The sequence below is a fragment of the Trypanosoma cruzi genome, genomic scaffold (assembly GCF_000209065.1).
Source record: "Trypanosoma cruzi strain CL Brener 1047053512341 genomic scaffold, whole genome shotgun sequence".
In the NCBI taxonomy this organism is placed as follows: Eukaryota; Euglenozoa; class Kinetoplastea; order Trypanosomatida; family Trypanosomatidae; genus Trypanosoma; species Trypanosoma cruzi.
In genome coordinates, this window is record NW_001849243.1 from 29967 (window position 1) to 45208 (window position 15242).

The 15242-nt window shown below is 52.5% G+C and overlaps 4 protein-coding genes and 3 pseudogenes across 4 annotated transcripts, besides 30 other annotated features; all 7 read right to left on the bottom strand.

Annotated features, from left to right (window-relative positions):
- Positions 1 to 1615: a sequence feature (heterozygous, Esmeraldo-like haplotype).
- Positions 56 to 98: a sequence feature (A-rich).
- Positions 198 to 221: a sequence feature (AT_rich).
- Positions 254 to 277: a sequence feature (AT_rich).
- Positions 522 to 544: a microsatellite.
- Positions 624 to 650: a microsatellite.
- Positions 669 to 720: a microsatellite.
- Positions 760 to 853: a microsatellite.
- Positions 939 to 962: a microsatellite.
- Positions 1020 to 1048: a microsatellite.
- Positions 1190 to 4137: a mobile genetic element.
- Positions 1233 to 1453: a mobile genetic element.
- Positions 1616 to 2820: a sequence feature (areas not merged during assembly with more than two copies in the genome that could not be assigned to a particular haplotype).
- Positions 2821 to 3530: a sequence feature (areas merged during assembly that could not be assigned to a particular haplotype. This can correspond to areas where the two haplotypes were merged or to regions with more than two copies in the genome that were merged during assembly.).
- Positions 3531 to 4505: a sequence feature (areas merged during assembly that could not be assigned to a particular haplotype. This can correspond to areas where the two haplotypes were merged or to regions with more than two copies in the genome that were merged during assembly.).
- Positions 4506 to 4558: a sequence feature (haploid, Esmeraldo-like haplotype).
- Positions 4559 to 5664: a sequence feature (areas merged during assembly that could not be assigned to a particular haplotype. This can correspond to areas where the two haplotypes were merged or to regions with more than two copies in the genome that were merged during assembly.).
- Tc00.1047053507145.31 lies at positions 4890 to 5186 on the bottom strand (annotated as a pseudogene).
- Positions 5665 to 8811: a sequence feature (heterozygous, Esmeraldo-like haplotype).
- Positions 5677 to 5713: a sequence feature (AT_rich).
- Positions 5745 to 5796: a sequence feature (A-rich).
- Positions 5829 to 5855: a microsatellite.
- Positions 6562 to 6708: a sequence feature (A-rich).
- Tc00.1047053507145.60 (trans-sialidase, putative) lies at positions 6792 to 9251 on the bottom strand (the record flags this gene model as incomplete). Its single annotated transcript, XM_803120.1, has 1 exon — positions 6792 to 9251. The coding sequence occupies one exon, from the start codon at positions 9249 to 9251 to the stop codon at positions 6792 to 6794; it is 2460 nt and encodes an 819-aa protein (XP_808213.1).
- Positions 8812 to 9783: a sequence feature (areas merged during assembly that could not be assigned to a particular haplotype. This can correspond to areas where the two haplotypes were merged or to regions with more than two copies in the genome that were merged during assembly.).
- On the bottom strand, positions 9585 to 10457 carry Tc00.1047053507145.70 (annotated as a pseudogene).
- Positions 9784 to 9794: a sequence feature (heterozygous, Esmeraldo-like haplotype).
- Positions 9795 to 9925: a sequence feature (areas merged during assembly that could not be assigned to a particular haplotype. This can correspond to areas where the two haplotypes were merged or to regions with more than two copies in the genome that were merged during assembly.).
- Positions 9926 to 10317: a sequence feature (heterozygous, Esmeraldo-like haplotype).
- Positions 10175 to 10229: a microsatellite.
- Positions 10318 to 15242: a sequence feature (areas not merged during assembly with more than two copies in the genome that could not be assigned to a particular haplotype).
- On the bottom strand, positions 10915 to 11493 carry Tc00.1047053507145.79 (mucin TcMUCII, putative; the record flags this gene model as incomplete). Its single annotated transcript, XM_803122.1, has 1 exon — positions 10915 to 11493. One exon carries the CDS (start codon positions 11491 to 11493, stop codon positions 10915 to 10917), a length of 579 nt encoding a protein of 192 aa, XP_808215.1.
- Positions 11027 to 11131: a microsatellite.
- Tc00.1047053507145.84 lies at positions 11996 to 13087 on the bottom strand (annotated as a pseudogene).
- Tc00.1047053507145.88 (mucin TcMUCII, putative) lies at positions 13545 to 14123 on the bottom strand (the record flags this gene model as incomplete). Its single annotated transcript, XM_803121.1, has 1 exon — positions 13545 to 14123. The coding sequence occupies one exon, from the start codon at positions 14121 to 14123 to the stop codon at positions 13545 to 13547; it is 579 nt and encodes a 192-aa protein (XP_808214.1).
- Positions 13657 to 13761: a microsatellite.
- Positions 14647 to 14985, bottom strand: Tc00.1047053507145.98 (uncharacterized protein; the record flags this gene model as incomplete). Its single annotated transcript, XM_803123.1, has 1 exon — positions 14647 to 14985. The coding sequence occupies one exon, from the start codon at positions 14983 to 14985 to the stop codon at positions 14647 to 14649; it is 339 nt and encodes a 112-aa protein (XP_808216.1).

The following is a 15242-nucleotide window of genomic DNA, read 5'->3' on the forward strand; positions in this document are numbered from 1 at the left end:
TCTTCCGTGTGATTTTGTTTGTCACACAACCCCCCCTTACATGCAGCAAACGGTAAAAAGGAAGGAAGAGGGAAGAAAAGAAAAAAAAAAAAAAAAAAGTGGGGGGGGGGGGGGAAAGTAACAGTAAAGGAAGAGAAAACGATGATGCCAACGAAGATATGCATCAAATACATACGAAACAAAGAATGGGAGTACTGATAAAAATAAAAAAAAAAATTTAAGACCGAGGGAAGGGGAGTGGTGTGGTGCAAACAAAAAATAAAAAAATTAAAAAAAAGGGGGGGGCATGAAATGGGAAGCCGTCCCCCTTTCTCTTCAATTGTGTGTTCCGTGGGAGAAACCGGGTGAGCATGGCGAGGGTAAATGTATTATAGGCGGAGGGAGGGGGTGGGGGGGGGGGGAAAGTGTATTTTTGCCTCGGATCTTTTAAAGACCACGTGTGTGTTTGCCACGTATATATGCGGGTTTGCGCGTAAGAAACTTATTCGGCGCGAAATGCGGAGCGGAGTTTAGAGGCAGAGACACACACACACACGCACACACATCTCACTTCCATTCTCTCTTTATAGAAAACTCGAAGTCTGTTTGCAGGATGTCGATTCAAGATCCTTTCGGGACATTTTAAAAAGAAAAAAGAAAAAAAAAAAAAATTTTGGTTATAATAACTCTTTGCTCCTTTTTTTTTTGTTTGTTTGTTTGCTTGCTTTTTTTGCTTTTTTGGTAACTGAGGGGTCGGAGGGAGAAAAGGATTTCGGTATCTTTTTTTTGTTTTGTTTTTGTTTTTGTTTTTTGTTTTTGTCTTCTTTTCTTTTCTTTTTTCTTTTTTTTTTTTTTTTTTTTGGTTTCTTTTTTTCCAATTAAAAAAGTACGTACATGTGCGAGGCTTTGCTTGACTGCAGTTTTTGTTTTGTTTGTTTTTTCGCGACCCGCGCGGACACCACACACACACACACACACAAACAACATCAACACCAACAACACTGCCGCCACCTTTTGTTTGCCCCCATCCGTTTCTTATTTTTTTGTTTTTGTTTTTGGTTTTGGTTTTTTCGCCCTCAAAACAATAAGAAAGGGACACCCACCAGGGATCACAGAAGCAAAAAAAAAAAAAAAAAGGCCGCCGAAGTGAACCGGCAGGTGGGAAAAGCACCGCCCTCACGCACGCACGGAGTGGCGCGAAAACGCCGCTTTGCTCCCACTCATTCGGCAAAACGTAAGGGATGAAGATGTGCCTTGGCCGCTGGACGGATCCTGAAATTATCCCAGCAAACCCAACGATATGGGAAGGAAAAGGAAGTCAAAGCAGACGCGGCCAATTGCCTCAATAGTTTATTCCGATTCGTTTATGTTCTTTTGACCGCTCTCTTGACGTTTTTTGCTCGAATAAGATTCAACAGGTTATTGCCTACGAAGTGGCGGGCTTTGGGGTCTTCCGATCACAAGACACCGCCGCTGCCCTTCGCAAATTCCACCTCTCCGCCAAGTCCTGAAGTGTAAAAGCGCGACCGCGTGACATGCCGTCCGCGGGGTTTTCTTCTGACCGCACGTAGGCAGAGGATGCCTGTATTCCGCGAGAGTCCGAAACTCATATACCCATCGCGTTTCCCACGTCGCGGCGTGTGGGTTTGAGCTGCCTTTATTCGCCGCTCCTCGCAGCGAAGTATTGTCCACCCAAACGTCCATGGTGGGTGGCAAGATGGCGGAAAAGGCCGATAAGGCTAAGCGTACCGCGCGTGCCTCGGCCTGCATGATAAGAAAAGGCTTCCTCTCCTATTTCCCTCCGGCAATTTTAACGCCGCCGGAGTCTGCAATGAAAACGGCTCACCAAGCATGGAGCGATGCATCCGTGATGATGGCGGCCGATGCCTTTTCCGTGGGCTTGATGATTCGCTTACGATTATTCTCGATGATGTGTCACAATCCCTCGCCCAAACCAATCGCTACCGGCGGAAGGTTCGCCGGGGATTTCTCCTGCACAATTCCCCGGTTAAGCGCGGACAATCGTCGTTGCACTGCCTTGATAAAAAAGTGGCAGTCACATAAACGCGTGCCAAAAATGACCGCCACGTACAAAACGCGTGACGCCTTGACCTCCATTTCCGCGATGGTTAAAGAATTAAGCGTCGGCATGGCGCGCACAGAGCAGACAAACTTGTCACTCAGGGATACCGCCCGGTGTGTCTGAGATCAAACCGCACCCCCAGAAAGGTGTAATGCGTAGCGCCCGATTCGCGATCCTCCCCCATCGTGGCGTGACGGCCGACCGCATTACGAAGTACTTGGGCTTCCCACAATGTCGCATCGCTTTTCGACAATGTAATGCGTATATTACCGATCCAAACGTCGACACGCACCAATGGAGGTGCGGCCCAGAGGCGGCGAACCACCGTCGTCACCACCGCAATGGCCGAAGTAATGATGATCTGGAGAATTTCTGGGCTGGACTTGTGTCCCATAGGGAGCCGTGTCAGCTCCACCAGCGTGCCGTCCTCCACGCGGCATCAAAAGAGATGCCGAGTCTCCCGCGGTAAAGAGAAATGAAAAGCGGATGCCTTCACATCCAGGCAGGAAGCGGCCTCAGCCATCACAGGCGGTAAATAATGAGAAATGTGTAAAAGAGGAGCATGAGCCTCATAAGGGTCGTCCCTGTTCCTGTCGCGTGGCCACGCGATCCATCGTCGTCGCAAACCGGTGGTTTTCTTCTCCACAAATAAGAAAAGTATTGTCCATCCGCCTTTTATTGTGGACAAAGCGTCCTCGATTATTCCCGCCTTTCGTAACAAACGCGCATCAGCGGTTGGAATCCTCCGTGAGCCTTCGCACGCTTTACCGGAGGAAGACGGAGGGAAAGGGGACCGCCCGACGAGTCCACAAACTTGCATAAGTCTCTCCAAGGTAGCCGGGTTCAACCGGCTCATGATCCACTCTAGATTCAATACGGGCACGTTGACCTGCTGTAGCGGGGTAGCGTGTTCATCTTGTGGAGTGTTCAGACGCGTCCTTGTCGCGCGTCTCGTTATTGTAGCGGAGTAAGGATAAAAATCATGAAAAAAACGCTCCTCCGCTCTCAACCAGGGTTCCTGTCCTTCCGCAGTGTCTCCCTTCACATCAATGCGAACAGCGACGACACCTGGGTCAGCACTGTGGTGTATCTCCCCAAATATCGAACAGTATTCTGGGGAAGGTCGAACGGATTGACGTGCTTCACCAACTGCGAGATCACGTGTGGATTCAAATTGTACGCCTCCACGATTTCAGCAGCGTGCCGCAACGCACCGCGTTCTATGGAATGTTCCGTGGCATTCCAAGGAGCCAGAGCTCGTTCGACTTTGGCAGTCGTAATATTCGTGGGCTTTTCGTTTTTTTGAAGTGTCCTGCATAGCTTTATAGTGTCGAAGGCGTCCTGCACTCGTATCCTCACGAACCGCGAGGCGCAGTGGGAATCCGCTCTCGCCGTCTTTGGTGCCACGGACCAATCCAAAAATTAAGGTCCCGTCCGGCTCCAGTGTGACATTGTTGGGGGTTGTGGCCGCAATCCCGGACCAACGACTCGCCGTTATCCAAACAAGTCGAAAAACAACACGTTCCTTCCAATCGGTTCGGCTGCGGATAACTTGATTCATCTATTCCTCTGTCACGGGGCGCGCCTGCCTCGTTTCCGATCGCGCCGCGATATTTTGTAACCCCAGAATCATCATGCCCAGCGGGGTTCAATTCATTTCCGACATGGACCGCAGCATCCTGGCGTGCTGCAGTCGGGTCGGCGGCGCCATATCTAATATTGCCATCAAAAAGGCCGCACAGCTCTCCTCGTTCATCGTGCGTTCGTGCGTGCGGCAAAATTTTGGGACTTGCACCGCTAGGGACATTCCCCGCTCCCACGTTGACGGCGCCCACATCTCTCGAGCGACCTCGTTCGCGCTCCTCATATCGGCCCAAAGCGGAGATGTCGGCGATTCGTCGTACTACAATCGAGCGTCGTCGGCGGATAAGCTCCATTGCCCTTCGACGATTGCGTCGGGAAATTTGAAATATCGGGTGGAGCATCGGTTGCGCGGTGCGCTGCCTGTGAGGATTGGTGGGGGGTGGCGGATTGGATGGGGCTGCCGTCGCCAGCATTCATGAGCGGATGTAGACTTATCAAGAAGACCAGAAACCTTCAAAATGGGATTTTTATCTCCGTGAGAAATTCTACTTGAGCCACCACCACCACCATCACCATCAGTTTGACTGGCAGGACCAACTTCACTGCTGCCACTATCTTCGGAAACACTGGCACCAATTAGTGGTGGTGGGGCTTCCAGTGTTTCTGGCGCTGGCAGCGGCGGTGGTGGTGGAATTGAAACTGAACCCAAACTATTACTTTTCTGAGAAATATCTTTTAATTCCCTTTCTTCGGCTTGTATGGCATCGATGAAGAACGCTGATCGCAATGGCGGCGTCGGTGTGGTTTTATTGCAACCGCTCGACAAATAAAGTGTTCTCATTCCCAACACACCCGATGCCATGCAACCACCCTGCGCGTTGTTGTCGAGTTCCCTCGCATAAACACCGCCGACACCACAGCACGCAGAGGGCACACACCAGCAGCACACGGCCAGCTATCATCATCACTCCCGTCACTTGCGTGCAGCCTTCAGCACAAACTAACTCCCCGTCAACGCAGACTGAAGGCAAAAAGGGAGACAAGTCACACAACCACGAACCGTCCCATCCAGCAATGAGAGCCACGCACCACCGCAACACAACAATTGGGTGGACACGGTTCAACAACAATCAAAAAAAAAAGAGGAGCGCTCCTCGCCCGCGCATCGTTCGTCACACTCCCACAGTCACCAATGCTGTTGTTCTCTCACCCCTCAGGCCCTCGCAGGCACGCCACGCTCACCTCAACACGCGCCCCTCCAGCACAGGCCTCGGGATCGTCATGCGCTCCCGCTGCGCCACAACGCCTGCCACCTCCTTCCAGCCAAACAGCTCCGTGTCCGCCACGTCCCTCACAATCGCCAGCATGCCCCGGCCACGCAACACACACAGCACCACCAATTCTTCTAGCCGGCGGCGTCGCACCGCTGGAAGAAGTACGGCGCAGCAACGGTGCGGGTGTCCGTGTGGCTGTACTCGTGCTTCAACGCGTCCGGCACGAACAGGTACGGCGGCAGCTCGTCCAACAGGTTCGGCTCCTTCTCCCTCGGCGCCTCGTCCTCCGCTGCACAAACCATCACGCTCGCACCACTGCCCTTCTGCAATCACCCACAGAGAAACAAGGAAGTGTGTGTGGATGTGTGCGAAGAACACAGCGACTGTCATCGCCAGAGGAGGCCATCGTGGCACCGTCCGTCACGCGTCACCACACACCGAGCAACGCACACACCCGGCGAGGCAAAAACAGAGGGCAGAGAAGAATGACCCCAAGAGCAGGCAGCACCTTCACGCATGGCGGGCATCGTGCAGCCGCGTCAGCCGGCCACAAACTCAATGCAAAAGACGTCCCGCACACATCCATCCGATGGCACCGTGATTCCCACCGCAGACACACGAAGCAAAGAAGTAAAAACAGGAGCAGAGCATGTGAAGGGACGCACAAACAAAAACAGTACAGCAGAGGTGCATGGCAGAAATAAAAAGACTGCTCAAGCTCACAATATTGCACTGCAGACAAAGCAGCGGCAATTCATAAAAAAATTTAATAAAAATAAATTAAATAAAAATTCATCTTCACCTTTCCACACCTCACACTTTGGAAAGAAGAAAAAAGAAAAAAAAGAAAAATAAAAAAAAAGAAAATGAAAAAAAGCCGTCCTCTATTACGGCTACACCCAAATAATAAAAAAGAAAAAAAGAAAAAGAAAAAACACACACAAAAAAAGCAACCAACCACAATGTTGCTCCAGAAATTGTCTGCATATTTTGTCCGAAAATAAATTAAAAAGATATTTAAATGTCTTTCAACCGTCTGACCCTCCGTGTGACCGCACATCGTTTATATTTCATGGGGTCATCTGCGTGTTGCTGCTCCCCTCAGCCCTCCCATCGGCGTGTGAGTGCGGCCCGCAGAGCACAGTCACTCGTGTGTGCATGGAGACTGAGAGAAGCACGCAGACATGATGAGAGTCGCGTCACTCCATCGGGAGAGTGAGCGCAGCAAAAAAAAAATCAGGAGGAAAAGAAATGCTCACAAAACCGACACCGAAGGGACTGCCGGCGCGAGAAATAAACACGCAAAGCAAAAAGTCTTAAAAACACGGCGGCAGGGTGTGGCTGTGTGTGTGTGTGGCGCTGCGGGTGTCTGCCCGCCCTGGCCGCATAAAAAAAAAAAAACAAGAGGGAAAGAAATGTGTGCTCCGCCCCACAGGCCCTCGTCGCACGCCCACACATCACGGCCCCTCCTCATGCGTGCAGCAGGCGAGGCGCACAGGGCCGTCGTCATGAGCGTGTCGGTGGGTGTGCGAGTGGAGCAGTTGGGCGGGAAACACACGGCACCCCTCGCAGGAAGAGTGCAGAAGAAACAATTAAAAGAGGGAAGAGTAGAAAAAAAGAAGCGTCCATAGTGATTGCCCCAAAAGCAAAAAAGAAAGTATGGGGGATGAAGAATTAAAGAAACAACAACAACAGAAAACCAAAAAAAAAAATTAAAAAAAAAGACACACACGCGCAACACGCAAAAAAAAAAATGATGAATTACAAACAGAAAGCAAAAAAGGAAAATTATCTTAAGGAAAAAGTTAGTTCTTGGAATTAATTCCGTGCTGGGGATGTCGCAATTGTCCCACGCGGCAGCCAGTCACTCCTCACAGAGCCGCAAACCCCCACAGTCCCAACAGCAGAAGCAGCGATGGCAGCAGTCCGCTCTCACGCATGGTGCCGGCATCGCTGTTTTTTTCTTGCGACACATTTCCGAGGTTGCTGCTGAGTGCCGTGGCATTTACTTCCCTGATCTGTGAATCGGCCCCCTCCACACCACCACTCGCATCTTTACTGCTTCCCACCAAATGCCCCCATTCCGACGGCTGTTGCCCGGCGAGAGTAGACGCAGTACCCCTCGGCTCTGTTTTCGCATGATCCAGCCTTGGAATAGTAACGCTTTTCATTTTAAGCGCAGTCATCTCCGCGGAACTCAACGGGCGGTTGTACAGCAGGACGTTCGTCACCGTCACAGACACACCTTCTCGGCTCCCCGCGCTGCCTCCATCCCCTCCAATGTAGAAGTGGGAGATCTCTTGGGATTCCGTGCTTCCCAATGTACATGGCGCATCCCCACCCACACGCTGACCATCAACGTACGCGGTGCCCTGGGTGCTGTTCTGTAGCACAATAGCCACTTGGTGTGTTGTCTCTGGCTTCCAACTGCTGCTGTGCTCAGTCGTCTTTTCGTCACCGCACCGCAATTGCCACTTATTTTTGTTGTTGTACGACAGTCCCAGGAGCACAGTATTCTTACCGTCATTCATCTTCGCACCCATCAAAGGAATGGGAGTATCTCCCTCCGGTACACCGTCGATGGACACCGTCGCCAAAAGAGTGAAGTTGTATTTCGCAAAGTGGTACAGCTGATTCTCCCCCTGCTCGCCAACAGGCCACTCCGCCCACGCTCCATGGAAGGTCACACCATCTGAAGTCTTTGTTGCCCCACCATCTTTCTTCTTCACTGTGGCGTTCACCCCGAGGTACTCGTCCCTCCATGTGTTCTCGGAGAAGCTGCCAGACAAAAAGCCAACCAGCCCAGCCGTGATCTTATCAGTAGTGCAGGCATTGTCAGATGAGAAACCCTTCTGAGCAAGTAAAGTGGTGCACAGCTGAGAGACACGTTTGTCCACTTTATTCCAGGTCGCCAGCACATCCTTCACCCGCTGCAGCTGCGCAGTCAGACGCAAAGAGAACATACCGAGTGATGCTTCGGCCTTCTTCTTCTCGTACAGTGCAATCAACTCTTCCTTCCCATTCGTTTCACTTTTGCCACTTTTGTACAGCAGGGAGCTGGCGGCAGCATCTTCGTCATCATCACCGGACACCGGCCCAATATCAACAATGTGCGTATTGTCCGTCAGCCAAAGATGGAGTTTGCCCTTTCCATTTTCTTCGCTCTCAGTCTTGGCATACACCGGCAGAGTGACGAGCATCACGTCCTTTTCCTCAATCCTCGCTGTGATGAACCCGCTCCCAACACCCTTCTTATTTCCCTTGTGTTTGTTGCCCCACACGCGCGAGAGTGTCCCGAGTGCCTCCGTCCACGAATCCGTTAGATTAAACTCATATACCCTGCGGCGGCCATCATCACACGCAGTCATCATGATGAGTTTGTCCTTCCACTCCACGACGGAGGGATCACCGCAGCCGTCGGCAGACATCTCCCTCGATACCGTCCAACCCGCAGTGTCCGAGGAGTACATAATCAGTGAAACGGCTTTCCCATTCTCTTTTTTTGTGCCTTCCAATGGAAACAAGAGAGTATTGCCTTTTGTCTTAATACCCGATCCACCACCGCCAATCAGTCGTGTCCAGGATTGTTCCTGTCTGCCGTTAGAAATCCATGGGAGATCGTAAGTATCTTTCCAAAGGATCCTTTTGTTGGTACTGCCTGCCTCATTGCTAATGTTACCTTTTACCAGCAAGAGTCCACATTGAAACACAGAATCTGCCTTACCCTCATATGTCCAACTGTAGTTTCCAGCAAGCATGTAAATATCACTTCCCTGCACGACTGTTGTTGGTCGGCTCACATGTACCTTCTTCACTCGTTGAGTGCCAGCCAGAACTGCTGTTTGGGAGGGGCATTTTTCTCCTCCGGAAGAACGGTTCGCCAGTACTTGTGTCTTCACTTTACTTGTATCCAACTCATTTGGCTGTTCATCAGTCAGAGACAAAAACTCCGAGGCAATCCCAGTAAAAACGCATCCTCCGGAGCCCGTGCACTGCGCCTCGGCAACGGCAAACAGATCACCATTCATCTCAACAAGACTGGGAACACGGAGCGAACTCACTGCTTCCCCATTTTTTGCATCTCTCCAATAAAACAATTTCTCTGGTGAAGATCCTGAAGCTGACGACGCGTCCTCAGCGGTCGCAGCTCCACTGCCGCAGCACATCATCACGACGAGGAAGAGCAGCACCGCGGAAGCAAACACACGGCGGGACATGTTGGGCCTCTGCGGCTCACTCTCTCTTCCTTCCCTCCCCCTTCCGCTGGATCCGGTCACGCGGCGACGGTTGTGTGTGCGGGGTGCCATGACTGCAGCAACACGTGAGAGCATATAAATATGTTTGTGTGGGCGGTGTGTGTGCTCTGTTGTTGGTCCTTTCAGAGCCTTAAAATTTCACGGTGGCGTTTAGCGCTTGATTTCCTTCTTCGTGTGTGATTGAGAGAGTGGAGAGAAAAGATGCCAAGAAAGGGGTGAAACAGCGAGCACCGTCACCCATCCACAGAGAGTGGCATCATCATCCCCGCCGCAGTCGCTCCCAACAACAACAACTCACGCACACAAACACAAAGAACAGCAGAAGGAGGAGAAATGCACCGGGAACACACACAGAGAGTAAGAATGACGAGTGTGTGTGCGGCCGGTGCACGGCTCTCTCTCACTCACTCTCACGCGTCAACCACCGCAGCAGCCGCACACGCAAGAAGAAGCAAAAGAGAGGAGGTGGTGTGGGAGGCTGCGGTGCTGCCGTCACTGTTTTTTGTGCTCGTCGTATCAGTTGTGTTGGCGGTTACTGTCGTTGCTTTCGTATCTTCCCCAGTACCTTCTGAGCCTTGTAATGGTGGCTTTGTGGTGTGGCGGCGGTCTCAGGCAACGGAACATTTTTTTACCTTCACTCGTGGTGCCTTCGCCATCCTGTTCGCGGGAATAAACACCGTCTTTTGGAGGCGATGGAAGATTTCCTCCCGCAATTCCCGCAGGCAGTGTGTTCTCCCCGTTACCCGTTGTGAGTGCGCTCTCTACCGCTGGTGTATTTTTGTCGGTTTACTTTTTTTCTTCAACTTCCGTTTGCGTAAGATTGACATTTAATACCCGACTGCCGGAAGGAGAGATGCTCCCTGTAGATGCAATTGAGAGTTCTGTTTGCTTCTCACTGCCAATTAACTTCTTTTCGGTGGAATCTGAGTCCAGTGCAACTGTTCCCTCTTGACCACTCTGCCCTCGTACCTTTTCTTCTTCTTCATTTTCCCTTCCTCCATCACCATCATCACCTTCTTCACTATCGTCATCAACATCCTCATCATCTTCCTCTGTACGTAAGGAAGGTGAATTTTCTTTAGCATCTGCTGCCCCACCTTTTAAGTCTTGCGTGCCTTGTGAAGACGCTTCAAGTCCTTTTGATTCCGGCGGAGACTTACCACCTTCCTGTTGCGCACCAACTCCCACCCCCGCATCACATCTACCGCCGGCACTGCACCACAGCACGCAGAGGGCACACACCAGCAGCACACGGCCAGTCACCATCATCATCATCGCCATCACTCCTGTCACTTGCGTGTAGCCTTCGGCACAAACTAACAACACGTCAACGCAGGGTGAAGGCAAAGACACGGCCTCTACACCACGCACAGCCACCGCACAGCCACGCACCGTCCCATCCAGCAGCAGCGCATACATCACGAGACAGATGAAATCAGTACTATTGCAGAACTCGCACACCGCCATGCAAACCAGAAGTTTAAAAGCAATAAAAAAAGAATAATTAAAGAAAGAAAACTACACTCAGGGCTCTGCTGCGCATGCATAAAATTGTGTCCGGGATGCGTTCAACGTGGCGGATGTGGGGAAGCAACGCGGAGCACACAGCAGGGCAGCGGAAGCAAATGAAGCAAAACACAATCATTATTGTCCCCTATTTAGTTACATCGGAACACAGTGGACGCGCACACAAATCCCCGCGGTTGAGTGCTGGCACGCACAGCCCGCACACACCTCTTCAGCCCACAGCGGTGTACGCCAGCGCGGATACGGCGAGCAGCAGCGGGGCACACACCAACGCAGAGCTGATGAGGCTGCCGTCGATTTCGCGAAGACGTGACGGTGCGCGGGTGGTCGTCGTAGTTGGCGCCTCTGTAGTCGTCGTACTTGGTGCCTCTGGCGCAGTGGTGGTCGTGGTCGTGGTTGGTGCCTGTGTTGTGGTCGTCGTGGTCGTCTGGGCGGAATCCTCTTCACTCTTATTTCTTTTTTCTGCGGATGGATTCTTGTCACTTGTTGTCTCTGTCATACCGTTCTTAACTTCTGCCGCTGACGCATTGGGCTTCGCATTTAATTGCGTTTTCGGAACGGTCGTAACTCCTCCATCTTCATGTGCGGCAGGATTTCCCATGTCCCCACCGGACTCCTCACCTTTCGGACCTGGCTGACCAAGCGTCAGGGTTGTTGCCTGTGTTGCAGTCGTCATCGTGGTCTTCTGGGAAGAATCTTGTTCCGCCCGCTCAGTCTCTGATGCATTGGACGGGCAGCAGCACAGGGCGAGCACCAACAGGGCGCACAGCAGACGGCACGTCGTCGTCATCGTGAATGTGGTCGTTCAGTGGTGTGGAGCTGATCTGCACAGTGAGGGACATGGAGAGCAACAGGGGAGACGAGAGGTGCGGCAGACACACACAGAGGGCACACCACATGAGGAGAGAGGGCAGCAGCCAGGCATGCACCGTACGCCGCACACCACGCACGACACACACTCCAATCCACGGCAGCAGGCACACACACACACAGCCCTGCCGCAGCACCAACACACAGATGGAAGAGGGAGAAGCAAACAGGAGCGGCACACAAGGCTCCACCGCATGCACATACGGCGAGAGCGGTCCGTCGTGTCGGCATCCCTCACGGAGGGTACGCACACACACAAGAGGAGGTGCAGCGCTCACAGCAACACAAAAGCAAAGTAACAATTAAAAAGAGGAGATCCCCGCACACCACGTGGATTGTTGGTCCACAGGAAGTGCAGCCAACATTCATCACAAAAACAATTCAGTTGCCTTCGGCCTTCGTTCATATTCAGCGCACACCACTTCATGCAAGCGTAGCCACCACTATCGCAGCAGCCGCACACGCAACGTTAAGCGCAAAAGAAAAGCGGTGGTGTGGGAGGCTGCGGTGCCGCTGTCACTGTCGCCAGGCTTCGTCGTGTCATCGGCTTTGGCGTTTGTGGTTGGCGCTGCTGTGGATCCCGCAGTCTGAGAGACCGTATCATATTTGTTGGCTGATGCAGCTTCACCATCGGAATTCGTTCCGGGTGGTGTGGCGCCTTCAGTGGAGGGTCGGTTCGGATGATTGGTGGCCGGAGCGCCTTCTGTGCCAGTGTCAGACTGCATGACCGTAGCTGCCGCGGTGCTGCTGCCGCTGTCGCCCTTCGTCGTTACAACACTCATTTCTTCAACCGTCGTGAGTGGCAATCGTGAACCTTCCCCTCTACCCGCTGAAGCGACAGCTTTTTGCCGGTGTCCTTATTCTGCTGAATGTCTCCCACGACAGACTGTTGAGAATTCTTCGTGCCAATGTCGTTTTCGTGGCTTTTCGCGTCAACACGGCCAGCTGCAGATGTGGATGATGGATTTGCATGCGGTGAGTTGTTGGGCAATGGAGGCTACACAGAACTCGACAAATTTCGTTGATCCTCACCAACTGGCAAACTGCCTTTTGATGAATTTATCGTTTCAACTCCATGAGTTCCACTCAACGATTGCGACTGTAAACCCTCATTCTCACGCGACTGCGGGTCCTTCACTGAGATCAGTCCGTCCTCAGGCTTTTTTACCTCTTCTCCTGTTCCATCAACTTCCTTCTCTTTCCAACATCATTAGCAACTTCTTTTCTTGCTTTTTCTTCCTCATCAGCAACATCTCCGGCTCCTGAAAGGAGGCCTTCAAAAGATGAGGGGAGGTTTTCTTATTGTTGGACACTTATTCCTGGTGCTTCTGGGCCTGGGGGGTGTGTGGTACTGGCGTTTCATAACGTAATGTACCCTTTAAATCTCCTCTGTCACTCTCAAGACCATCAGGCTAAGAAACTGCGAGTACTTCTTCACAACACCCTTCGGAACAGCACCACAGCACGCAGAGGGCACACACCAGCAGCACACGGCCAGTCATCATCATCGCCATCACTCCTGTCACTTGCGTGTAGCCTTCGGCACAAACTAACAACACGTCAACGCAGGGTGAAGGCAAAGACACGGCCTCTACACCACGCACAGCCACCGCACAGCCACGCACCGTCCCATCCAGCAGCAGCGCATACATCACGAGACAGATGAAATCAGTACTATTGCAGAACTCGCACACCGCCATGCAAACCAGAAGTTTAAAAGCAATAAAAAAAGAATAATTAAAGAAAGAAAACTACACTCAGGGCTCTGCTGCGCATGCATAAAATTGTGTCCGGGATGCGTTCAACGTGGCGGATGTGGGGAAGCAACGCGGAGCACACAGCAGGGCAGCGGAAGCAAATGAAGCAAAACACAATCATTATTGTCCCCTATTTAGTTACATCGGAACACAGTGGACGCGCACACAAATCCCCGCGGTTGAGTGCTGGCACGCACAGCCCGCACACACCTCTTCAGCCCACAGCGGTGTACGCCAGCGCGGATACGGCGAGCAGCAGCGGGGCACACACCAACGCAGAGCTGATGAGGCTGCCGTCGATTTCGCGAAGACGTGACGGTGCGCGGGTGGTCGTCGTAGTTGGCGCCTCTGTAGTCGTCGTACTTGGTGCCTCTGGCGCAGTGGTGGTCGTGGTCGTGGTTGGTGCCTGTGTTGTGGTCGTCGTGGTCGTCTGGGCGGAATCCTCTTCACTCTTATTTCTTTTTTCTGCGGATGGATTCTTGTCACTTGTTGTCTCTGTCATACCGTTCTTAACTTCTGCCGCTGACGCATTGGGCTTCGCATTTAATTGCGTTTTCGGAACGGTCGTAACTCCTCCATCTTCATGTGCGGCAGGATTTCCCATGTCCCCACCGGACTCCTCACCTTTCGGACCTGGCTGACCAAGCGTCAGGGTTGTTGCCTGTGTTGCAGTCGTCATCGTGGTCTTCTGGGAAGAATCTTGTTCCGCCCGCTCAGTCTCTGATGCATTGGACGGGCAGCAGCACAGGGCGAGCACCAACAGGGCGCACAGCAGACGGCACGTCGTCGTCATCGTGAATGTGGTCGTTCAGTGGTGTGGAGCTGATCTGCACAGTGAGGGACATGGAGAGCAACAGGGGAGACGAGAGGTGCGGCAGACACACACAGAGGGCACACCACATGAGGAGAGAGGGCAGCAGCCAGGCATGCACCGTACGCCGCACACCACGCACGACACACACTCCAATCCACGGCAGCAGGCACACACACACACAGCCCTGCCGCAGCACCAACACACAGATGGAAGAGGGAGAAGCAAACAGGAGCGGCACACAAGGCTCCACCGCATGCACATACGGCGAGAGCGGTCCGTCGTGTCGGCATCCCTCACGGAGGGTACGCACACACACAAGAGGAGGTGCAGCGCTCACAGCAACACAAAAGCAAAGTAACAATTAAAAAGAGGAGATCCCCGCACACCACGTGGATTGTTGGTCCACAGGAAGTGCAGCCAACATTCATCACAAAAACAATTCAGTTGCCTTCGGCCTTCGTTCATATTCAGCGCACACCACTTCATGCAAGCGTAGCCACCACTATCGCAGCAGCCGCACACGCAACGTTAAGCGCAAAAGAAAAGCGGTGGTGTGGGAGGCTGCGGTGCCGCTGTCACTGTCGCCAGGCTTCGTCGTGTCATCGGCTTTGGCGTTTGTGGTTGGCGCTGCTGTGGATCCCGCAGTCTGAGAGACCGTATCATATTTGTTGGCTGATGCAGCTTCACCATCGGAATTCGTTCCGGGTGGTGTGGCGCCTTCAGTGGAGGGTCGGTTCGGATGATTGGTGGCCGGAGCGCCTTCTGTGCCAGTGTCAGACTGCATGACCGTAGCTGCCGCGGTGCTGCTGCCGCTGTCGCCCTTCGTCGTTACAACACTCATTTCTTCAACCGTCGTGAGTGGCAATCGTGAACCTTCCCCTCTACCCGCTGAAGCGACAGCTTTTTGCCGGTGTCCTTATTCTGCTGAATGTCTCCCACGACAGACTGTTGAGAATTCTTCGTGCCAATGTCGTTTTCGTGGCTTTTCGCGTCAACACGGCCAGCTGCAGATGTGGATGATGGATTTGCATGCGGTGAGTTGTTGGGCAATGGAGGCTACACAGAACTCGACAAATTTCGTTGATCCTCACCAACTGG